The 26,232-nt window shown below is 47.1% G+C and overlaps 1 protein-coding gene across 5 annotated transcripts in view; it reads right to left on the bottom strand.

Annotated features, from left to right (window-relative positions):
- Positions 1 to 26,232, bottom strand: part of rasa3 (RAS p21 protein activator 3) — a 200,883-nt gene that overhangs the window by 152,501 nt on the left and 22,150 nt on the right. For 4 of the 5 annotated variants that reach the window (XM_069890438.1, XM_069890435.1, XM_069890436.1 and 1 more), the window contains exon 2: positions 21,239 to 21,316. The exons of the other annotated variant lie outside the window; for it this stretch is intronic. In XM_069890438.1, the coding sequence (XP_069746539.1) occupies positions 21,239 to 21,316 (78 nt within the window). The remainder of the gene's footprint in view (positions 1 to 21,238; positions 21,317 to 26,232) is intronic. 5 annotated transcript variants of the gene reach the window in all.

Below are 26,232 nucleotides of genomic sequence, written 5' to 3' on the forward strand. Positions count from 1 at the left end.
GGTGGACATTCGAGGTAGGCGCCTGGTGGACACCCATACCTTCCAGGCCATTCACCTCGACGCCTCCCGCTCAAAGCAACTGCAGATGGCCACAATCATGCCCAGAGATGAGTTCCAGCGAATCCTGGATGAGTTCCCAACACTCCTCAAGTCACAGTTCTCCGCTGCCTCGCCGCACCATGAGGTGTTCCACCACATCCCCATCCAGGACCCACCGGTTCACATTAAGGCACGCCGGCTCCCGCCTGACAAGCTCCAGGTGGCGAAGGAGGAGTTTTCGCACCTGTTGGAACTGGGGATCATTCGGCAGTCCAACAGCCCGTGGGCCTTGCCGCTCCACCTGGTCCTGAAAGCCTCCGGTGGCTGGCGTCCCTGTGGAGACTAGAGACGGTTCAACGAGGCAACAATTCCTGACCATTACCCCATCCCTCACATCCAAGACTTTACGGTCAATCTGCACGGTGCGAGTGTTTTCTCCAAGGTTGACCTGGAGCGCGGATATCACCAGATCCTGGTGCACTCTGAGGACATACCCAAGACAGCCATCATCACCCCCTTTGGCTTGTTCGAATTCCTGCACATGCCGTTCGGGCACAAGAACACCGCTCAGACTTTCCAGCGCCTCATGGACTCTGTGGGCAGGGACTTGGATTTCGTCTTTATTTATTTGGACGACATCCTTGTCGCCAGCAAGGACCGGGTGCAACACAAGGCCCACCTACGCGCCCTTTTCTCCTGGCTGGCCGATTTCGGCTTTATCAACAACCCGGCCAAGTGCCAGTTCGGGAAAGAGTCCATGCAGTTCCCGGGCCACACCATCACGGCCGAAGGAGCCAAGCCCGCCACTGTGAAGGTCACCGCTATCAGGGAGTTCCCACACCCAGACAGCCTCAAGGGGCTGTGGGAGTTTGTGGATATGGTCAAGTTTTACAACCACTTCATCCCGGGAGCTGCGCGCATTATGCAGCCGCTATTCGCCCTCATCACAGCCAAGCACAAAACGCTTGCTTGGAACGCAGAAGCCTGCACTCCATTAGAGGCCACCAAGGATGCCCTTGCAAAGGCCACCATGCTCACCCACCCACACACTGACCTGCATATGGCACTCTCGGTCGATGCCTCTGCCACAGCCGTCAGTGCTGTCCTGGAGCAGCAGGTGAATGGACATTAGATGCCGCTGGCATTCTTCTGCCACCTGCTCTGCCCACCAGAACGCAAGTATAGTGCCTTTGACCATGAGTTACTGGGCATGTACTTGGCGGTGCAGCATTTCCGCTATTTTTTGGAGGGGAGGACTTTTACCATCTTCACCGACCACAAACCCCTCACCCAGCCACTCGGAATGGCAAAAGATCCCTGGTCGGCCTGCCAGCAGCGTCACCTCTCCTTCTTGTCAGAGTTTACCACTGACATTTGGCACAAGGCGGGGAAAGACAATGAGGTTGCCGATGCACTCTCATGACCAGCTATCTGCGCGCTGACGCCTGGCCTCGACTTCGACCAGTTCGCTCGGGACCAGAAATCTGATGAGGAGACGAGGGCCTTCAAGGGCCATCACGGGCCTGCAGTTCCGAGACCTCCTGACTCCGAGCAGCGAAGGCACCATCCTGTGCGATATCTCCGTAGGCACCCCACGACCAGTGGTTCCCCAGCAGTGGCGCAGGCAGGTCTTCTGTCACATCCACGATCTTTCACATCCGTCCATCAGGTTCACGGTCCAGATGGTGGCAGAACGGTTCATATGGCATGGGCTGTGGAAGCAGATCGCGGGCTGGGCCAGAATATGCACCCATTGTCAGACGTCCAAGGTGCATAGGCACACCAGTGCGCCCGTACAGGAGTTTGAGCACGTCCAGGAACGGTTCAGCTACATTCATGTGGACATTGTCGGGCCCTTACCCGTTTCCCGAGGCAACTGTTACCGGTTTACCAAGGTGGACTGCACTACTCGCTGGCCGATGCCAGATGTCTCCACCAACTCCTGCTCCCAAACACTGTTGCATGGTTGGATCGCCCGGTTCGGCATCCCAGGTCACCTCACCAGCGATTGGGGTGCCCAGTTCACATCTGTGCTCTGGTCACAGATCGCCAACAGGTAGGGGATCCAGCTACACCGCACCATGACCTATCACCCGCAGGCCAATGGACTGGTCAAACGTCGGCACTCATGGTTTACCTCACCGGTCCTGACTGGGAGGACGAACTGCCTTGGGTGCTCTTGGGCATCCACTCCACTCCCAAGGAAGATCTGCAGGCGTCATCTGCTGAGCTGGTCTACGGTGAGCTGTTGGCACTACCTGGTGAGTTCGTCAAAGCACCTCACAATCCCCAGCAGTCGCCGCACGAACTTCTTCTTCACCTCAGGGCACACTTGGACTTGTTTGAACCCCCACCGCTGCCCAGGCATGGCACCCGCCCATCTCACGTTCCCGGTGAAATGCTTTCCACGGAGTACGTTTTCATTCGGCAGGGCTTGACCACAGCACCTCTGCAGCGACCGTACAAGGGTTGTACAGCGTTCCGGCTCCACATTCACACTGGACATTGGCAGCAGGCAGGAGCTGTTTACCGTGGACAGGCTGAAGCCAGTGCACCTCGATTCCACCAAGCCCGTGGTCGTAGCCCAGCCCAAGAAGCGAGGCCGCCCGGCGAAAAAGGACATTGGCGCTGGTTCTGGGGGAGGAGCTGTATGGCGGCTCACCACTAGGCAGGTGAACCAGCCCCGCTTGTAAGCCATGCGGAGGGGCAGCCGGCCAAAATGGCGCCGTCGGGGGTTTTCCCTTCCTCCCAGCATGTGGCTCAGAAGCCCGCGCTGGGGGACCACGTGATGCCCGGGTGACGTCAGCGCCCTCCAGCGTGGTTCTCAGCCAGGTCCGGGCTGGGAGTATAAGTACAGCCCAGCAGCCTGCAATAAACCAGTCTGGTCACTGAGCTCAACCCATCTGGTTGTGTGTGTTCTTTCAGGAACAGTGTAGCTGCCTCTACAAACCCATTACTCCATAGCACATCCAATTAAAACATACTTGTGAAGTCCTTATAGGCATTCTTCAAAGTTTTTTCAAAAGCACTAGCACTCAACCTTTTTCTTTCCACTATGCCACTGGTGTTCTGTGATTAGTCAGGGATTGCTTAAGGTGGGATGTGGGTGGGAAGGGAAGGTTGAGAATCACTGCTCTAGACCCAATTGTGACAAATATTTTGCTTGACCAAAATTGTTATGCACTGCCTATTAAGGCAAGCATGCAGTATGCCTTCTTTACCACCCATTTATCAATGTAGCCATTTTCAGGATGAATGGGAGAACCCCATGGTCACTCCATTCCTCAACATTCCTTGATGATTTACCACTAATCATCAGATCCGATATTATTTATTGTCATTCAGGTGCCTTGCTGTTCTGCGGGGGCGATCATGACCCTCCATCCATCACAATTTCTGACCCTCCAAATTGTAGTTGTTGCCTCCCCTATTCTCCTTCAGTGAAGGCTTCATCTTTGAGCTGAGACCGTAGTCGATGTTGAGTTCATGATTATACAAGGGCAAAATACTGAAGAGGTTTCCTGTTGCCTTCTTCAGATGCAGTGTCCATTCTGGACAGGTCACCCTGGCCATTGATCAGCAGATCCATCTGCCCAGCGTTTTTAGTTTTACAACCATAAATTCCAATTTATAGTATCATCATTTCCCATTACTTTGTTATGCAATAAAACAGGAATGTAATATTACACGAAATTACCTTCACCATTAACATTGCCCCACGCCCATTATAATAATAGAAAGAGAAGTAAAAGAGAGTCCCCGCGGAGTCACTGAGTGTCTGTGGATTTGCCTCCAGCACTTCTGAAGCCACACAAGACTCCAGTTCATTTCAAGCCACTGCAACCATAGCCCAGATCCAATCCTCCGACACGGTAAGGAAACCTTCAGTGCTCAGGAACCTTCAAGAGCCTTTCTAGACCTCAGCTCCCTCTCGAATTCCAGTTCCAATACCTGGTTCTCATAAGCCAGTTTCCAGCAACCCGCATCCTGATACAAGTTCTTTGACCTCAAGTTACCAGCAGTTTGTCACTTGTGTGTGTCCTTCAGCCAAAGAGCCCTTCGCTGTTCCATCGCTGTTCTTAGGTTCATCTCCTCCAGTTCTCCTTCTCAATGGGAGATGTTCTCTCTGTTATTTGTGCCATGCCAATCCACGGCTCCCACAGAATCTGCAATCCCTCGTGGCTGCTGCCAACCACAGACGCCACCATCTTGGTCCCAGATCCCACAGCTGCATGATTTTAAATAAACCATCATCGGTTCCTTTAACAGGCTGTTTAAAGCCTGCATGGAGCGATCAGCAGGAGGAATGGGCTGTAGGACCCTCCCGGTGTGCGCTGTGTTTCTGCTCCCCTCTCTCCCTGGCTCTGCACCAGTGGCATCTCTGGCAGCACTGTCATTGTTTTGTATATCATACATGTCCCACTCCTATTTGGCTTCCCAAAATACATCAGATCATACTTGTCCAAATTAAATTACATCCGCCAAATGCTCCACCCAACTTACTAGCTGATCTACATCCTGCTGTAGCTTTAGACAACTTTCCTTGGAATCCATAGCACCACCATTTCCATGTTGTCTGCAAACTTGCTAATCATTCCTCCTTCCTTCACGTCAAGGTTGCTAATGGGCTAGATGACCTACTTCTGCTCTCATTTCTTGTATACCACAAACAATAAAAGAACCAATCCTTGCAGCACACCACAGGTCATAGTCATCACTTCCCTCTTCCTCCAATTACCAGGCCAATTATGGATCCAATTAGCCACCTTGCCTGGCCTTCTCGTGCATTTTCAATTGCTAGATCAGCCAATCCTCATGCAGGTCCTTGTTGAATGCAATACTGAAGTTCACAGAAACTTCTTTCATCAACCTCCTTAGCTGTGTCCTCCAAAAAGCTCAATGAGGTTACTGTGCAGGATTTCTCCTGTACAAGGCCATGCTGACTATCACTGAACAGCACCTACCTCTCCAAATATGCTCAGATCCTTGCACTTAGAATTTTCTCCAATAACCACTAATTCAAGGCTTCACCCCCTATGATTACCAAGTGACGAGCTTTAATCTCACAGTTCAAGATGGGCGAATGCATTTTAAAAAGTGCCACAGCAGCAGTTACATTTTTTCAAATTATAGCTTTCCTTTTCAGTGATTGATATGAAAAACCTTTGATTTTTCTCTGCCTTGCCCTTTCTCAGAATGGGAGGGGTGGTTATGATGTCCCTTCCTGTGCCAAAAATGAATGCAACTGAGAAAAATTTACTTAGGCTTCCTGATGATATCCCTGGGAGGACCACATCATTGATGGGATGGGGTGGCCATGTGGTATCTCAAGGTACAACTCTGTTAAATTCAGCAGCCCTAGCACAAAACAAGAACACACATTGGAGATACAACACCCACAGCTTCAATCCTATCTTATACCTCCAAATGTGAATCTCAACTGGTAACACACTCCATCAGAAAGCTATCACTTCAGATACTTGTGCATAAATAAGGGAAGCCGACATTCTTTGTGCAATACAAAGAGAATGCCACACCGTTGGAGTGCCAAAATTTCAGATGACTGGCCAATATTTACACCTCTGCTGAGGTCACTAAAATAGATGACCTTGGTCAACAGCCATGAGACATCACATCCTGATGCCTTCCCGATCATTGTGGGAATCTTCAATCAGGCCAACCTGAAGAAAACTCTGACAAACTACCACCAACACGTCACTTGTGACACCAGAGGAACCAACACACTCGACCACTGCCACACCACCATGAAGAATACATACCGAGCCATACCACGACCACACTTGGCAAGTCTGATCACCTGGCTGTACTTCTACTGGTGTACAGAGACCACAGCACCAGTCATGAAGATGGAGAAAGTATGGTTGAGGGAGGCAGAGGAGCGTCTGCAGGACTGCTTTGAATCGGTGGTCTGGAACATATTCAAGAACACATCCATATACTTGAATGAATATGCAACAGGTGTCACCGACTTCATCAAGACCAGTCTGCCCGTGCGCACATTCCGGGTGTTCCCCAACCAGAAACCCTGGATGAACAGAAAATTTGCAACCTACTGAGGGCGAGAGCAAGGGTATTTAAGGTCGGGGATTGAGATCTTTTCAAGAAAGTCCAGGTACGATAAGGAAGTTGGGCCTGTTGAATGTCAAATTGAAGTTAACAAACAGCATTCAAACCATACAAGTCTATTTTCCAGATGGGTGAGGGCTAGATGTCGGCCGGTGGCAATGGCATCATCCATAGAGCAGTTGGGTCTGTATGTGAACTGCAGGGGGGGTCTAGTGACAGGGGCAGCAGAAGCTTGATGTGCCCCAAGAAGAGCCTCTTCAAGCACTTCATGACGATGGACGCGAGTGCAACAGGGTGGTAGTTAGTCACTGAGGCAGGACACAGACGACTTCTTTGACACAGGGACAATGGTGGCGGCTTTGAAGCACGTTGGGACCACAGCGCTACTCATGGAGATGCTAAAGATGTCAGTGAGAATATCTGTTATCTAAGTTGCACCACCCCTGAGCACTTTGCAGTGGAATGTCACCGAAGACTCTTGTACATTTCTACATGTGTACTATGGAAGCATTCTGGCTGGTTCCATCACTGCCTGATATGGAGACGCCAACTCTCAGGACAAGAATAAACTTCAGAGGGTTGTTAACTCGGCCTGTGACATCGCAATCACCAGACTTCACTCCATCGAGGACATCTACTTGAGGCAGTATCTTAAAAAATCAGCCTCTAGCCTTAAAGACAGCAACTACCCAGGCCATGCCCTCTTCACTCTGCTACCATCACGAAAAAGGTACAGGAGCCCAAAGTCAAGAACTCAGCGGCACAAGGACAGCTTCTTCCCCGCTGCCATCAGAATCCTGAATAATCAATGAACCACTTTTCGTGTACTACCTTTTTTTATTTTTATTTTTATATATGTATATTATATATATATACATTATATATATATATAATGTTGCAAGATGGTTACAATATGTATGTTTGCATTCTGATGCTGTCGCAAAACAGCGAATTTCATGACTTGTTCATGACAAAAAAATTCTGATGACTTTAAGTTGGCTGCCCTGCATTACAACAGCAACTGCACAGACAATGTATTTCATTGGCTTTCATCTTTTATCAAGAGCGGAGGTGCTGTGCAAACACAAATCAAGTACTCCTTACATTGATGGCCCTTCACAATTTAGCAACATTTAGACCCCAACCCCCAGAGGCTCTCCAACCCTGCACCATTTACTTACATTCAGTTTCTTCTGACACTTAGCTACCAAAAGACACACGTCCCATTCTCTGCTTGAAGTTCCTGTCTACCGAGTCAGTCCATTCTCCTATTTGTAATGTTCACTTCATTATCATACAGTACACAAACAGACCCTTCAAGTCAAGTCACCTTTACTTATCGTTCATACCATGCTCACATGGTAAAGATGAGTTAGCGTTTCTCCAGGACCACAGAACATACTTACATAAATACAAGTTAGAGTTGAAGCTAAACACAACAAAATATTAAGGCGCATACAGTAAACATCCACGGTACACTATCCACATATGCTCTTGGAAGTCAGGCGTTTAATGGCTTGGGACAAAAAAAAATGTTGCCCTATCTGGACTCAAGGCCCCAAGTGTTACGGAACCTCCTACCAGATGGCAAAAAGGAGAACAGTTAGGTCCAAAAAAAGAGAGCCAATTGCTTGTGCGAGGCGTAAGGGTTAAGGGATGCAGCGCTCCTTGAGGGGGGTTTAGGGCTGCCGCCCTTTTGGAAATTTTTTGAAAATTTACACAAAAAAATTACCAATTTCAAGCCATTTAAAAAAAAGATAGTCAAAACAAAATCAATTGTTTTTTTTAAACAGTGAGCACAGTATATCAGACAAACACAACCATCTGTACCCAGACTCCAAGCCCATTCCCGATTACCAGGCAGTACCTGCTCAACTATGCTCAAACCAGAGTGTCTGGTTCTCTTGAACACAAGCAGTACTTGCCCAATAACAAGCACCCAGCTTGCCAAGCAGTGCTCCTACCCAACTTGCATCCAATCCCCAAGTAGTAACTACTACCCTGCACCCAATATCCAGGCAGCACCCCTGCCCAACCTGTCCTCAATCACCAGGTAGCAACCTTGTCCAATCTGCACCCAATCCCCAGGCAGAGTCCTGTCCAACCTGCACCTAATTCCCAGGCAACACCCCCTGCCAAACCTTCACCCAATCCGTAGACTGAGCCAGTGTTCAACCTGAACCTAATCTCCAGGCAGCACCCCTGCCCCTGTCCAATCTGCACCCAATCCCCAGGCAGTAACTACCACCCCTGCATCGGATCTCTAAATAGTGCCATCCCGTCCTGCTCTCAGCACCCAGATTCTGCAGCCTCGCCTTTTCTCTCCCCAACCCTCTGGAAGGCAAGAGGCACCTTCCCTCACCCATGGGCCCTCACTGCAAAATCCATTCACAGGCCAGCTCCCCAGTGCCATAAATCGGGCTCAGGATTTCCTCCTCACAGACTGTTGCAGCTCAAATTTCAGTTAAGGTGGCCTCAAAATGCTTCAGTTACCTGAACGGAGCTGCTACTCCTGCCGCCTCCAAGGCCAAATTTGGGCAACCGCCATGCGTTGGCACACTGCACTTGCTTGCCTGCACATGCACGTGTCCAGCACACCTCTCTCACGGCACACCATTCATGAATCACCGATGAGGAATGGAGCAGCGAGCGAGCATGCAATTGGATGGCCAGTCACAGCTATAGAGGAAACAGTGCTGGCATAGAAATCATTGAGTAAAATGGATTTTAAAAATGCAGAAAATTCACATACCCAAGTTTACATGAGAGTGTGTGTGGAGCCTTCACAATGTTTATTGCCTTTCACCTGCATCAAGTGTTGTAGATGCCCTTCATGGTAGGAAGATCTTTTCCACTAACTTCATTATCCTCTGCATGGTCTTGAGGTCCGAGGTGGTACAGCTTCCAAACCAGGCGATGATGAAGTTGTACAGGATGCTCTCAATACATCCTCTGGAGAATGTAGTGAGGATGGAGGGTGGGAGATGGACTTTCCTCAGCTTTTGCAGCTGCTGGGATTTCTTGGTTATGGAGCTGGTGTTAGGGGACCAGGTGAGATTCTCCTTGAAGTGCACTCCAAGGAACTTGATACTCTTGATGACCTCAACGGTGGAGCCATCAATGGTCAGCGGAGCGTGGTTCCCCCCGGGCCTTCCTGAAGTTGACAACCATCACTTTTGTTTTATTAACATTCAGATACAGGTTGTTGGCTCTGCACCAGTCTGTTAGCGACTGCACCTCATCTCTATACGCTGACTCGTCATTGTTACTGATCAGACCCACCATGGTCGTGTCATCAGCGAATTTGATGATGTGGTTCGAGCTGTGTTTAGCAGCACAGTTGTGGGTCAGCAGAGTGAACAGCAGTGGACAGCACACAGCCCTGGGGGTTTCCATGCTCAGTGTGATAGCCTTGGAAGTGTTGTTTCCAATCCAAATTGCCTGAGGTCTCCCAGACAGGAAGTCAAGAATCCAATTGCAGAGGGAGGTGTTTAGACCCAGCTGGCTCAACTTCTTTATCAGGTAGTGAGGTATGATTGTGTTGAATGTTGAATTGAAGTCAATAAACAGTATTCGAACATAGAGATCTTATTTTCCAAGTGGGTAAGGGCTAGATTGAGGTCACTACAAGGTCTATACTGACTTTTTTTACACTCCACTAACCACATTGGGGCTATATTCTTTCATGTTATAGCTATTTAAGCATTCATCTAAATTCCTCTTAAATGTAGTAAATGTATCCCCGGCAATACTTTCCAAATATCAACTACTCTCTGCGTAAATAAAAATTACCTCTGAATCCCATTTAAAACTTCTCTCTCTCATCTTAAACCTATGCCCTCTCGTTTTAGCTATTCTTACTGTGGGAGAAAAGATTCTGTCCATCTACATCATCTCTGCCTCTTATAATTTTACATACCTCAAGACCCTGAAACTCCAGGGAGATCAAGCCTCACCTATCCAATCTCTCCCCATAACTAAGTCCAATCCAAAAGGGTTGAGACAAAAGCAATGGTTTACTGAAGCACATATCATCCCCTTTCTAGAGCCATTGACAGTGCCATCACATCTTCTACTGCCCTGTGCACCCACATCTGGAGAAGACCAAGTACTCTTCCTTCCTGTCTGAAAAGTAACTGTTCACTGTTGCTCACAGATGTCTGTCCCTGTGCCAATTTTGTAACCATGCAGCTAGTGTCTCCTTAATTCAGGGGCTTTAATGCTGCTAACAAGTAGTACATCGGCAGAATTTGGCTCCGATTTACAGTTATGTAGAACAGAACACTGACTTCACTCCAAAAAGAATCCAGCGTGAGAAGTACTCAGAGAGCATAGACTCAATTGTCAGATATTATATAATTTTCAACTTTTTTAAGACTGAGTGTAACTGTTTCCCACAACCTAAGAGAGAATCTTTCTCCCTTGCATGCTGTGCCAAATTAATGCAAACAGGAGAATGAATGCTAAAAACGGAAGCTCAGGTGGAGGCTTCCTCCCTGGATATCAAATTGTCCATCATGCAAAGTCAAGCTAGCAAAATAAAGAAAATAAAAACTATCTCCGGTAATTTCAATCACCCACAAAGAACATCTGTGCACATGAAAGACAGCCATTCAACGTGACACCTTTGGGACACCGAAAGAAAACCAAAAGTTGTACAGAAATATTGCTACCTCCAGAAATCCCTCTCCAAATCCTTCTACATTGAGTCATTGCCCCAATAGGGCAATCCCCGATTGTGAATCCGCATATTATGCCAATATGTGGCTGTCGGGAGGCCATTTGAAAGCGCAGGAGGTGCCTGCAAGGTGAACTTTGTAACCCTCCTCCGGGAGGGATAATCGCTGGAGCACTGAGGTCACCCCCTGCACATGAATGCAGCCGCCTGAAAGCAGCTGCTAAGGGGATGACAGTCAGCTGGCAAGTGCCAGACAGCTCCCCTCCCAGCTGCCCCTGACCCCTCCCGCACGGGACGTCAGGGCAGGGGCAGTTGTCATGGGCTGTCCCCACACTGTGGGGCGGCCTGCGCGGATTGTTGGTGTGGGGACGATCCCACACCGCTGCCAAGCTCTCCCAGCGGCCCGATGTGGGTCCCCACGCCCGCTCTCCCGGCGGCCCAGCATGGGTCCCCACGCTCGCTCTCCCAGCAGCCCAACGTGAGTCCCCGCACTGTGGGGCGGGCAGTCAGCGTGGGGACATCCCCACACCGCTGCCCAGCTCTCCCGGTGACCCGACATGGGTCCCCAAGCTGTGGGGCAGCCGGCACTGGCCACCCCATGGTGTGGAGGATCATGTCGGGCTGTTTGGGGAGCGGGTGTGGGGACTCGTGTTGGGCTGTTGGGAGAGCAAGGTAGCGCTGATAGCCTGTGCTGGCTGTCCCAGCTCTGACTGCCAGCCATCCCAAACCTGACAGCCCGAAGAGACAAGAGCCGGAGTGTGCTCAGAGGTGCATCTGGTGCAGCTGTCCCTTCAGATGGCCAGCGCTGCGCTTTTAGCGCTGCCACCTGAACGGCAATTCAAAGGGCTGCTTCTGCTTCTGCGGACGCATTCTTGGCAGAGAATGCATCTGAAGAAGCCTAATATTTCCTTGGTGTCAAATATTATCTGACAATACTCCTCAAAATGCCTGGGGGATCATTCAGTTACATGAAAGCTTCTAAATTAATTGGAGTTTTACCAAAAACATGAAGTCGGTTTCCCTTCTCACAGATGGAGTCTGACTTGATTAGTATTTCCAGTATTTTCTGTTTTTATTTTAGATTTCAGCATTTGCAGTTGATTTGATTTTCAAATAACATGTTATTGTTGTTGCTGAGCTGACAATCCAGAGTTCAAAGTAGCAATGGACCAAGAAGTTGTTGGATTGATATAATATACCAACTAGTTGACTAAGTGAAAACCTGCACTCTTGACCTATCCAGTCCCTCAGCGACACAAGTGACCCCTAAACTAATCCCTGGAATGTTCAGCACTTCACTCAGCCAGATTTGCTCATCTCCAGCACTTTGCACATTTTAATCCAAATGTAGAAAAGCCAACATTACCTTCTTGAAACACAATCACCACTGAAATACAGGAATTACAGCAATCAATTAGTGCACAGCAAGCTCCCACGAGATGATAATAGCCAAATCATGTTTTAGTGATGTTCATTGTCAGATGAAAGTTGGCCCAGGATAAATTATTGGTAGATTATTTGTTCAAATTTTCATGCATGTTAATGCTTAATTCACGATGCAGCATATAATGACACTGGTTGAGGATGCTGCACACTACCAAGGGTCAACACAATACCCAACATGGAATTAATAAATGAGCCAACAAAAAGTGAAACCAGGAGCAGGCTTGGAAAGACCTACTTAAAGTCCAGTTTTATTGGCTTTTGGCATCAATCTAAAGTCAACCTGTTATTAGAACATAGAGTGTTACAGCACAGTACAGGTCCTTCAGCCAATAATGTACTCCTTCCCTCCCTCACATCCACAACCCTCTATTTCTCTTTCACCTATGTACCTATTTAAGTCACTTAAATGTCCCTATTGTACTTGCTTCTTCGTGTCTGGAAATAGGAAGCTGAATTTCAGAATAAGGCCATTTCGGCCCTCGAGTATGTACTGGGGGTGTAGGTTAAATGGGCTCACCGACTCATGGGCAGAAATGTCCTGTTACCATGCTGTATGTCTAAATTAAAAATTAGAAGGTAGGCCACCCCTGTACCAAAGGATTGTGAATGTTTTGAATTCGATATTAGATGGCTGTGGAAGCAAAATCATATTCTAAGCTAAATTTCACTGAATTTTAATCTCTGGACAAATCAAGAAATGGGAACAGACAGGATAGCAGAGCTGAAGATAAAATCTTATTGAAGAGCAGAGTAGGGTCAATTTGCTACATGGTCAACTCCTGCTCTTATTTCTTAAGATCTTAATTAAACAATCAAAGTAGTTGAGTAGTATCATTGGAAGGCAGCCAAAATTCTGTTCCCTATACCAGACAATACCACGTAAGTGTTAAAGTAAGAGTTAGTTTGGAAATGAAACCATTGGCCAGAAATCAACAATAAGCTTTTATACACATTTCAGTTTTTTTTCCCCATTCACCTTCCCCCTCCTGGCTCCATCCACTGATCACCCATACATTTCACCCACCAGACCCTCTTTTCAATTTGGCTCCATCTATCCTTCACCTCCACCCCAATGGTTCCCATTAGCATCTTTATCACATCAGATTGAAGCAATGGTAAACATTAATGTGTGCTTATCACCCGACAGCTGCTGTGACAACCCTGCCCCCTCAAACTGACTTCATTTGCCCTTCTTACCTCTGATTCCCTCTGTCTGCCACCTGCCTTTTTCCCAACTCATCCCTCCACCGCCACCTTCCAGCTCCACCTGTCCATCACCCTCACCCTTGATTGCTATATTACCTCTGTAAATCCCATCCTGATTTATGCCTCAACCAATATTACCTCTACTATTCTACAACGTAGAATTAACTCCTCCTCCCCGCTTCCTGCTCTTAACCTTGAAGTCCCCACTGAATCTTCCTTTCGGGTCTGCTTGAACTCATTGGTTCCGTTCATCCAACAAAGTCCGTTCTGCCTTCACCCTACAAGTCAAGTTTATTTTTCATCTGATTGTACAAGTACACCCAACGAAACAACGTTCTCTGGTTCTCGGTATAAAACAAGCAGACACACACCAGATATAACACACATACAGACAAACAATACATATGCAGGACAAGTATTTTATCTATACAAATAAGTAAATATACAAGTTCCGCTTGCCCTCTGCTCTGTGTATTCCTTTTGGGTCTGCCTAATTGTATTAGTTGATCCTACACGGTCCACCTGAGCACCATGCTCCGTCTTCCTTTCAGGTACTTGTGCGCTCTGCAGTTACTGGTTGTAAGAAATTTCTCCTTAAGGTGTTACAAGAAGATACACACAACCTGCCAGATAAGTGACAGCATCAAAAGTGGAGTTAGAAAGGAGAACTTAAGGAAGGATTAATCAAAAAGAGAATTTGGTGAGGTGTAACATGAAAAAACTGATGGGCAGGTCAGGCAGCATCTGTGGAGCCAGAGGGATGGCTGTCGTTTTGGGTCGAGGCCCTGCTTTGGGACTGAGTGACTCTGATGCAAGCAAATTAAATGTAGATAAACTCAGTACAGTGTTTTGTTCTGTTAATTTGCAGCTAAAATGTTATCTTAGTGACCACATTTCGATTAGTCGCCAATTTGTAATGCAAAAAAGATGTCCATTAGCAACTGCAGATGATGAAGTCATAGAGCTATACAACATGGAAATAGGCCCTTCAGTTTATATTGGCCATGCTGACAGTTGCCGACATGAGCTAGCCTTTATTTGGCCCATAGTCCTCTGAACCTTCCCTATCTACATAACTGTCTAAATCTATTTTAAATGCTGTAATTGTACCTACCTCAACAGCTTCCTCGAGTAGCTTATTCCATATAAACCATCACCCTCTTAGGGAGAAAGTTTCCCCTCAGGTCACCTTCACCTCTAGTTTTATACTCCTCTATCCTGGCAAAAAGACTGTGACAATTTATCCTACTATCCTCCAATGAATTTATATACCTCTACAAAATCATCCCTCATCTTCTACATTCCAAGGAAAAAAGTCCCAGCCTATCCAGTTTCCCCTTGTAGCTTAATCCATCCAGTCCTGGTAACAACTTTGTCAATCTTTTTTTAAACTTTTTCCAGTTTAATAACATTCTATCACAGAGCAACCAGATCTGCACTCAATGTTCCAAATGTGGCCTTCTTGATGTTATATAGAATTGTAGCACTACATCTCAACTTCTGTACTCAGTGCCCTGACTGATGGAGGCAAGGGTGCCAACTGCCTTCTTTACCACCCTGCCTACCTGTGTTGCCATTTTCAGGGGACTGTTTCTGTTGTGCTTCGGACTCTGCATTCTATAACAAACTCCAGGACCCTGTCATTTACTCTCGTATCTCCTTCCTTGGTTCAGGGAACCCCTAGGTCTCTCTGTTCTGCAATGCTCTCTAGATCCTTCCAGGTTAGAATGCATTTAATCAGAGCGAGGTGTCCAATTGGATACAAAAATGACAATGGTCAGAGACAGAGGATGGTTGCAGAGGGTTGCTGCTCAGATTGAAGGCATGTGACCAGTGGTGTGCCACCGGCATCAGCGCTGGGTCGTCTGTCATTTGTCATTATATTAATGACTTGAATGACAATGTGGCTCGAATGGTCAGTAAACTTGTGGATGACACCAAAATTGGTGGTATACTGGACAGTGAAGGCTATCTAAGATTACAACAGGGAAGATCAACTAGATCAGTTGGGAAAGTGGGCAGGGGACTGGTAAATGGAATTTAACTCTGATAAGTGTGAGCTGTTGCATTTTGGTAGGATAAAGTGGAGTAGGACTTCCACAGAAGGGCCCTGAAGAGTATTATAAAACAGAAAAACATAGACATACAGGTACACAAAGTTCTATTAAAATGGCAACACCATAGGAAAGAATGGAGAAGGTGGCATTTTTCACATTGGTCTTCATTAGTCAGGGCATTGAGAACAAGAGATGAGATGCAATGTTAAAACTGCATGAGACTTTGGTGAGAATGTGAAAATTGCGTGGTTTTGATCATGCAGCCATAGGTGGAAAGGGTCCAGAAAAGATTCAGAAGAATATTTCTGGGATTGGCAGACTTGAATCATAAGGAAAGGCTGGATAGGCTGAGACTTTTCTACCTGGAGCACAGGAGGCGAAGGGAATATGTTGTAAATACTCTTGGTGTTTTTCCAAGAGTATGGGAGTCTAAAACTAGAGGGTATAGATTTAAGGCAAGAGGGCAAGATTTAAAAGGGACCTGAGGGGCACCTTTTCCACAGAGGCTGGAATAAATACCAGAGGAAATGGTAGAGGCATCTGCAATTGTAACATTTTAAAATGCATAATAGATGAATAGATTGGTACAGTACATGGGTAGGAAATGTTTTGAGGGATATGGGTAGCTTGACTAGCTTGGGTAGACATAGATAAGTTGGGTTAAAGGGCCTGTTTCTATACTTCATAACCCAATGACTCTATTTTCATCTGCCCTCCGTTCCAGGCATCCCCTCTGCTCTTTCCAAACTTCCACCTTCTCAGTAGCTTCAAATATACTTTTCACTTTTATAATTCTGATGGTTCCTCTCCCCATGGATACTGCCTGACTTTCTAGAAGCTTCCAGCAATTTTTGAATATCTATGTGTCCACAGATTCTATTCGAGCTCCCTCAGCAAATGTTCACTTAAATGACATTAAAACAAATACAAACTCTATAAGGACCGATGATTTATTCCATCATGGTCTTGCCTTCTCCCCACAGGGTAACATTTTGCCTTTATGATCTTCAGAAACATTCAGCAATGCTCTCTTTCCAATATGGAAGATGCACTTGAGGTCACTGTCAGAAACCTCTGCCCCAATTTTCCAACCCACATTATCAGGTCTGCTGGATTCCTCAAGTGTTTTCAGTGGAATAAATGAGATTAAAGTCCTGGCTCCTCATACAAATAACCCATAATTTATTCAAAGGGATGCCCTCAACAGCATGTGTCAAACTGGAGAGCAGGAAATCACGACCGGAACAGATCTATTCGAAGGGTTCAGGTGAAACTATCGTAAACTACACATCATTGTGACTACAATTTCTGTGAGTTCTCATTCTGACACATTTATTTTAGAAGATATACTACTACGCTTTGCTGGAATTGCTTGATGATGTGTAACAACCGTAATGAATGTGGAGCGGGTTTGAAGAGCCATTTCACCTCCTCTTGTTTCGTATCTATGCATTATGTCCAAAAGAAGGGACAGAGCAGACCAGGGAATCCCATGGGCTGTTGGAATGGCAGACAATCCCCAACTCCTCCATGGTGGCTAACTCAGCCTTGGCTTGTTGGGAGGCGCCAGGCTCGTGCATGCACCAGGGGGCTGGCAGTCTCCATGTGGTACTCCACATCATGCGGCGGGTTGGAGTCATGGAAGTTCGGTGCCAGTAAAGCCGGGTGTTTGGCCATTCGGAGGTGTACTCATCTTGGTCCAGGGCATGGATTCCCAGTGGCAGGAAAGAGCGCCTCCATAGGGTGAGGGGGAAAGACTGGAAAGTTGTGGCATTTACCAACCGCCATCTTGTCGTCTACCAGCAGTTCGTGAGACCAAAGGAAGTCTACTCCAAGTAGTGCCTGTCCCATAGCTGCGATAGTGCACTTTCACTGGAAAACGGCGTCTGCAATGTAGATGGTGATCAGGTGGGTGCCGTACCTGGGAATGGAGGACCCTTTGGCTGCTTGCAGCCCTTTGGTGTTATTTCTCACCTCAAAGTACATGGATGGGATAAGGCTAATCTCCGTGCCGGTGTCGACGAGGAAATTCCTCTTGGTCCTCTGATCTCCGAGGTAGAGTAGGCCTTTCTACATGCCAACCGCCAAGGTCACTATCGGTGGCTCACCTCCCCATTTCCCATTGCTGTGTTGGTTTTAGTGGTGGGGTACGAGCACGGTGGAGGTGCACCACTGGACGTTTCTGCCCAATCGGTGGTGTTAGAAACAGTGATTGCTGTTCTTCTCTGCATGCCCTTCACATTGCAGCTGTGCCACGGCTACCACTGGAGTTTCTAGTAGGCTGGGTGGGGTGGCGGCGCCAATCACGTAGACTGGCTGCATGTGGAGGGAGCTCTGCTGTGGCGTGCGGAACAGCCTGTCTGCCTTCAGTGCAGGGTGCTGAAGTCCTTGTCCGAAACTGCCAAGGATATGTGCACTGGTAGTTTCGAGAGGAATAGGGCCTCAAACAGGAAACAGTCTATATGCCTGTCTGCCAGGGCCACCATCTTGTGAATTAACTCAGATGGGTTTCTGTCATCCAGACCCTGCATGTTGAGGATTCTAATGGCAAATGGCATGCTCATGCTGGCTGAGCTCTAGGGTGTTGAGGAGGAAATGTCGGAACTGCTCGTACTTAGCTCCATCAATGGGTTTTCTATGAAGGAGCTTACTTGGGCAGCTGTGGTGCCATCCATCGCGCTGACAACATGCCAGAACTTGGTATCCTCAGAAACCATTCCCCAGATGTGGAACTGTGACCCAGCCAGCTGTAGAAAGTTCCTGGGCTGGCGTGCCCAGAACGATGGGAGATGTACACCCACCGCGTTGGTCGCAGGCGTGGCAATTGTGGATTCAGCCGGTTGCTGCATCCTGCTGCGTTTGATGCTGATTCCAAAAAACGATGGAATAATCGGGGTCACCACTGTAGCGGCTGCTACAGCAGCGCTACGGAGTAAGGACACGTCCACACAGTGTGAGGGTGAACCAAAGAGTGAGTGGTGTCACTCTCTGGCTGGCAGGATGCTACGCGTAAGTGAAGGGGGGGCTTAGCCCATACATGTCGCTAGGTGCGGGCTCCTTCTCCTTCTCTTGGACCGGCTGCATGTTGTGGCAATTTGGCCCATTTACTCACACGGCTGCTCAGACCATTGCACCATTTTGAGAAAAAAAGACAGTGCTTGGGTGACCAGAAACCTTTGAGCATTTCAATTGGGTCGTTATAGAAAAGATGGTTTCCTCTTGTGAAGTAATCATAAATTAAGATGCTAAAATTATCAGTCACTGGTAAGGAACTATAAAGACTTCTTTACATACACAAAGGAAAAAATGCTGATTTCACAGCTATGTAAGAAATGTAGCAAAAGCAAACAGTTTACATGAATTTAAGGAAAGATAAAGGAAACTAAAGTAAGATAAGGAATTTTATGTTACTTTATACGTGATTAAAGGTACATATTGTCTGTTGGAAATCGAATTTAAACCACAGAAATGGGCCATTCAGCCCAAATGCTCCCTTGATGGTGCTACTGCTCCACAACAGCCTTGTCCAACCACTGTTCCATCCCCCCATTCCTCCCTCTGTCCATCATGTTTTATCCAGCTGTCCATCAAAACCCACCTCTGCTACTTCTCCACATGCCACGCTATAAAAGCTACACATTCTCCCCAGTCTCCAGAGAACAGAAGAGCTTAGCAATTTTATTGTTTCCACAGTTTGCTGACATTCCAAGACATTTTTTACATTTAAAATGAAACAATTCGGAAACTTGTTTAAAATAATTAATTTTTTTTGAAGTAAAGTGAATAAAAGACAAATAATCACAAGAATTTAACATAGAACAACAGCGGAGTACAGGACTTATGGCCCACAGTCATTTCATCCTACATTCTCCTAATAACTTTTCCGACCTCATACCTATAACCAGGATGAAATGCAAACCAGGAACTCGAATCCCAACTCAACCCACAAGATCGGTACAAGATCCTTTATCCGGACATCTAAAATCCAGAAAGTTCCAAACACCGGCATTTTTTTCATGGTGCTGATACAGCGGAGAGAGAGAGAGAGAAAGAGAGCGAGACAACAGCGCGACTAGGTTGAGCAGGGGGGGTGGGTGATGAGAGACAGCAGCGCGACTTGGGTGAGTGAGGGGGAGAGAGACAGCAGTGCAACTCGGGCAGGCAGGGGGGAGAGAGAGAGACGGCAACGCAACTCGGGTGGGTGAGGGGGAGAGACACGACAACACAACTCGGGCAGGCGGGGGGAGAGAGACGGCAATGCGACTTGGGTGGATGGTGGGGAGAGAGATGGCAGCGTGACTTGGGTGGGCGGGATGGGGTAGAGAGTTGGCACCGCGACTCAGGTGGGTAGGAGGGAGAGAGATGGCAACGCGACTTGGGTGGGCGGGAGAGAGAGAGATGGCAGCACGACTCAGACGAGCGAGGGAGGAGACAGAGATTGCAGTGCGACTTGGGTGGGCGAGGGAAGAGAGAGACAGCAGCACGACTGGAAGGGGTAGATACAACAGCACAATTCGGGTGGGCTTAAATCTGGGGCAGCTGGCTTTTGTTCTGAAATCCGGAAAAATCCAAAATTCAGAACACACTGTTCCCCCAAGGGTCCCGGATAAAGGATTGTGTACCTGTATTAATGCAGCAGTCATAAACTGACCAGTAATGGAAATGTTCATTAGATGCACAGGATTTGTTTGTAAAATTCAGCAAATTCTTTGTCAATATTCATGCTTCCTAATCTTAGTCTCTCATGCAGTCAGCATTGGGTCACACCCAAGTTTCTCTTCCCCAAAGAAAGGAACCCCATTCTTCTCCATCGTTCACATTGAACCTTCCTGCCACTTAATACAAAGCCAAGAAAAATAAAATTCACTGGAAAAGGTGAGTGCATTGGGCCCTTCCAAGCCTGGCCTGTGGGAAGCAGCAGGTTGTAAAAGTTCCTGATGTTCCTGCTGAAGATGCCCGTTTGACTCATACACTGGGTCAAGGGCCTTGAAACTAAGCCTCGCTAACAAATCAGCTGAACATCATTGTCTGACCAAGCAGCTGAAAACCAGTGGCTTGGTTGAAGAGATGGGTGTATTACCTCATGACATTGCACAGACTACACATCCTCCATACAGAACTGCATTGTTAGGCACAATCACACCACAGCCAATGCTTCCAGTCAGCCCCACGTCAGCATTCCCTTGTGTCAATTCATGACCTTGTGGTTCATGTTTCGCTTCATAAAATTAAAACCAAAAATACTAGCGCAGCACTAGGCTGGGAGGGGCAGTGGAAGAGTGCGCCCCACCGTACAAGAGGAAATGCTGGGATCGCCCCACTATCCGAGGTGCAGCAGTGAGGGAGTTCCCAACCATCCGAGAGGAAGTGCTGGAGCTCCCCACCATCTGAGGGGCAGCCCATCATCTGAGGGGACGTGCTGGGAGTGCCCCTCCATCCAACTATCTGAGGGGCTCCACCTCCCCAAGTTCTTGGCTGGACTTTCAACTGCGAGCACAACATAGTAGTGCAGTGATGATGCAGCAGAAGAGAATTCTGGGTGATTGATCCAAAAATGGGAGATCACTTTTGCTCTAGCTGGAGAATTGAAATTCAGATACGAATAAATCCTGGGCTATAATAAACAGTACATTGGTGGTAACCATGCTATTGGGCTGTGGTCTAAGCTCGGTTGATTACTTGCTTGATCATGTGATAGCATATCACAACACATTGATTGACTTACCCATGATCTCTACCACGGCCCAGTTCAAGGCCAATTGGGGTGGTCTATAAAGCTGTCCTTGCCAGCAGCACCCATATGCTGTGAATGAATGAATAGTTAAAAACATCCTCTCTGAAATATATGATCTGTCCCTCTATCAAAACCTTCCTCTGCCCTTGTCACCTCCTTTCCTTTCCTCTGGTCTCCAAATCTTCACTCTCCAGCTCATCCAAAAATCTGGTGGTAACATATCCCTTATCATCAAGTTCACATCGTGCCCTGTGCTGCCGCCCGTCCTGCCGCCCGTCCTGCCGCCCGTCCTGCCGCCCGTCCTGCCGCCCGTCCTGCCGCCCGTCCTGCCGCCCGTCCTGCCGCCCGTCCTGCCGCCCGTCCTGCCGCCCGTCCTGCCGCCCGTCCTGCCGCCCGTCCTGCCGCCCGTCCTGCCGCCCGTCCTGCCGCCCGTCCTGCCGCCCGTCCTGCCGCCCGTCCTGCCGCCCGTCCTGCCGCCCGTCCTGCCGCCCGTCCTGCCGCCCGTCCTGCCGCCCGTCCTGCCGCCCGTCCTGCCGCCCGTCCTGCCGCCCGTCCTGCCGCCCGTCCTGCCGCCCGTCCTGCCGCCCGTCCTGCCGCCCGTCCTGCCGCCCGTCCTGCCGCCCGTCCTGCCGCCCGTCCTGCCGCCCGTCCTGCCGCCCGTCCTCCCGCCCGTCCTCCCGCCCGTCCTCCCGCCCGTCCTCCCGCCCGTCCTCCCACCTGTCCTCCCACCTGTGCTGCCTTACCTGGTCTTCTAACGCCTCCCTTCAATTTAAACATTCATTATCAGTTTATTGTTATATTTACAAGTACAACGTAGAGATGCACCAAAATTCTTTTCTAATATCTATCTAGGCCCATAGATTCGTACTCTATGGGAAAGAGGCTCTCATGCCTCCCATCTCCTGATTCCTCTAGTCCTATAACCCTCTTGAAGCTCATTTTCACTAGCATCATAAATACTTGCTTAGCTCCTATACAACTTGATTGATAACAAGGCTACAAAGTTAGCATTCTCTTAAAAATTATCCACATGTCTGAACACAATTCATAAATAAATTCACTTAACCCAACTGAGCTTTGATTATATAAGTTCATGATTAGGAGTGGAGTACAAATTCACCAGAGCTTAAGTATTAAATTATTAACACAAAATGCACTAAAGCCTTTCCATCCTTGCATTTGTGTAACGGAGTTCAAAGATAGTTGGGTAAGTATTAAAGAACCTACTTCTCGTTGGGGTGGTGGTCTAGAATCCATAGAGCAAATCAGAGAGGTGTTAAAGTGTGGATTTGGTGGAAGTGTCAGGAACCAGGGCAGTAGGACTCACGTTGAAAGCCTAGGGAACTGAATGGCTTCCTCCTGTTCTTGGAGAGCAAATCAATGGCTTGGGCAGTCATTAATCAGTTGAGATCAGCTCACCTATAGACAAACAGCTTGGCCAACCATTAGGTTTCAAGCAAACATTTTCTACGTAGTTTACTTTAAAAAAAGTTTTCATAGATTCTGTAGTTTAGTTTGAGAAGGTCCTGGGTGCTTTGATTATTGGGATTTCACAAGGTAAATCATGCCCTGCCCTCGAAATCACAAACCTAAACATTAGCCAGGTGGAAACGTGTAGATTTCAGCTGATTGAGTGAAACACAAAAATCTGCAGATGCTTTGATTGTAATAAAAACACAGAAATGCTGGAGGAACTCAGCTGGTCTTTTCAGCGTCCAAATAAACAAAGATACATTGCCGACATTTCGGGCCTGAGCCCTGCTTCAAAGAATAAGAAGAATGAGCTGATTGAGCCTGATTTCCAGTCCGTGGGGGAAGTACATACAGAAAAATCACCCAATATGGGATGGAGTTCTTTGTCTGAGAAGGGAAGGCAACACAAAGAATATCCTTGTCCTCCTGGCTGACAAACAGTGGTGTTTAAACCTATACCTCCTCCCATAGCAGTCCTCATCTCCTTCACCTGCCAGCTTTCCCAACACCTGAAAATCCCAGCCAGCCTGGATAAACAGCTTCCACCAGAGGCCATCACTCTTATTAACGCATTTAAATTGGTAGTTGTCCTGAGCTTATTCCTTAAGAAGGGTGCAGGTCCGAAATGTCAGCAATATATCTTTTGTCTCCTATGGACGCTGAAAGACGGGCTGAGCTCCTCCAAATTACGGGGTGTTTTTACTACCATCACAGCATCTGCAGACTTTCACGTTTCACTCTGAGAGCAGGTCACTCCTTTGTTGCTCATTCACTACATGAAGTCCCCAAATTCAGGGGGCTGGGAGCAGGTTTGAGATTGTTTTAATGCTAACGTCTAACTTGATTCCAACCCAGCCATCCTTGACTATGTGTTCATTTTGAGGTACAATTGTGAGACTGCTTGCTACAAGCTACAATGCTTGGATTATGATCAGTGAGGCAGGAACGCCATGTCTGGAACACACTCATTTTACACTCCACTCACCTGGATTGGCAAACCTCTAGGCATTTTAAAGATCAGGTTTAATTTTTGGAAAGAAGGTCATTTTCCCCTTACACATTTGATCAACTTAAATAAGCAACTGGATAAAGCAAGTAGCTTCAGCCTGATTACAGCTTCACCTTAAGATAAACTTAATGTCATAACAAAGGCAGATTTGAAAGACACAGAGGACAAAATGACTGAATAATGACATTATCTAGTAAGAATGATAGATATTGTTCTGCATGTCACACACAAAACCTCATTAACAAGACAAACATTCACAGACTAACTTCTTGGCATCATTATTAACCCTTTCACTATTTAACCACAGGAGGCAGATTGTAATCAACCTTTATAGAATACATTTGAGGTATTGATCCAATTAGAGGTATTTCTCCCTTTATAAAGGATGCCAAAATCTTGGCTGGTGTGTGGGAGGTTGCTGGAATGGTCCTGGGTTTTCATGGAACTGAATGAAGTTCGATTGAGGAAATCGATAAATTCTTAGCCCAGATACAAAGGACACATGGCTTTTCAATTTCTATTAAAAAAAAGAGAGGAGCTTGTGGTAGGAGGAAGCCATTTGGCCCTTGAGACTGATTCACCACTTAAATGACTTTTGATCTGCTCCTACATCTCTCCATATCTTTGATTGCAAAAACAAACTATTAATAAAATTAACATATTACTTCATTCCATGTGGTATTTGTGAAATGTTCTCTGCAGAGTGCATTTTCCTGACTTCACTCCTGAAACCTAGATTCCTACCAATGGTTATAGGTTTGGAGGACAGAAACTATCTTGAAACCCTTTGATGTCTTCAATCAAGTTTAATGTAATTTACAGAGACTGGCCCATGAGCTCCCCCACTCAGATACACTCATATTACCAAATAATGGTTAGTACAACACGATTACAGCATTCGAATGCTGAAGGAACTCAGCCAGTCTCACAGCGTCCATAGGAGGTAAAGATATATTATCAACGTTTTGGGCCTGAGCCCCTCATCAAGGTATAAGCAAAAGGCAGACAAGCATCTTAATTAAAGCTTAGTGATTAAGGGGGAAAGAATGGGAGGGAGGGCAGTCCAGACCTAATAGCCAAAAGGTGTTAATTGGATATGATAAGAGGAAAGGTGATAATTGATTTTGGCTCTGTGAAAGGCAACAGAGGGAAGAGAAAGACAGGGCTGGGGAAAAGTCGACAGGGGGAAGAAGATGGGGGTGGGGAGAGTTTAATGGAAACCAGAGAAATTGTTGTTAATGCCATCTGGTTGGAGGGTGCCAGACAGAAGATGAGGTATTGTTCTTCTAATTTGCTCTGCAAGGAGTTTGTACGTTATCCCCGGGTTATCCCTGGGTCCTTCGGTTTCCTCCCACATTCCAAAAATACCTTGCCTAAGAGCCTAGATATTATTCTGGCTAATCAGAGTTGTACTTCTCCTTTTACAGATATATCCTTCTTGGAGTGTGGTGTCCAGAAATGCTCCCAGGAGTTGTGGGCAGAGCAGCTGGAGGTCGCGAGTAATTTCACTGTCGCAATGCTCTGCCCAAAGCTTATGTTCCCTGGTTCAGAAGCAATTTCCAGAGTTTAAAAATAGTTTTAATTTGAGGGTGTTTTTTATATATATATATTCATATATATATATATATTGAGAAACAACATGTTTCATTTTTAAACCTGCCTTTCCAGCCAAAACCAAAATTGGAGGAGCGCCTTTGAGAGGGCAGCTGATCCCACTTTGTCTCCCTCCCTCGAATGGAATTCCAACCTGTTGCCCTCGGGAGGTGAGGGGCAGCATACTCTCAGGAAGACAAGCCATTTGTCACTGTGCAGACTGGTCTCTGAGGACAGATTTGAACTGTGTGATCTTAAACCAAAGAATGCACAGTGAAAGCCTTCATAGCTCCGCAGACAGGTCAAGAGTGGCTCCCAAGTCAGACACACAAGCTGCTTCGGCTGTGGTGCCAGTGAGAACAGCCCTCTTCCTCTGGGATTCCCTCCATGGCTTGGGTCACAGGCAGGGTGGTTTCTGGTGTGGAGAAAGCTCAAACAAGGGACTATAGATTTATCACAATGCAGGAGGAACCTCTACACAGAGAAACTTGTGAAGTTGCATGAGTCAACTTCCAGTATTCAGGAGATTGAGGCAGAAAATGCAATAACGGGAATAGATTGGAGACATTTCATGCTTAATCAGACACAGATTTACAGTGGAAGAACAAGGAATAGATAGAAAGAAAAATAACATAAAGGAAACATCAACAAGGCAGGTGGCATTTATGTGTAGAGAAATAATTCATGTTTTAGTAACTTTGATGTGGATTTAATCATTATTGACCTGAAATGGTCACTCTGTTTTACTCTCCACAGACGATGCCTGGCCTGCAGAGTATTTTCAACAATGTCATTCTGGGTCATGGGTTTTCTATGCCTTTTGAATGCGAGCTATCTTTTTACACCAACAAGGGCCATCCTGATCATTCACAACCAGCAGCACTGTTAGCATAGTGGTCAGTGGTCAGCA

Source organism: Narcine bancroftii, chromosome 7 (genome assembly GCF_036971445.1).
Source record: "Narcine bancroftii isolate sNarBan1 chromosome 7, sNarBan1.hap1, whole genome shotgun sequence".
Taxonomy (NCBI): domain Eukaryota; kingdom Metazoa; phylum Chordata; class Chondrichthyes; order Torpediniformes; family Narcinidae; genus Narcine; species Narcine bancroftii.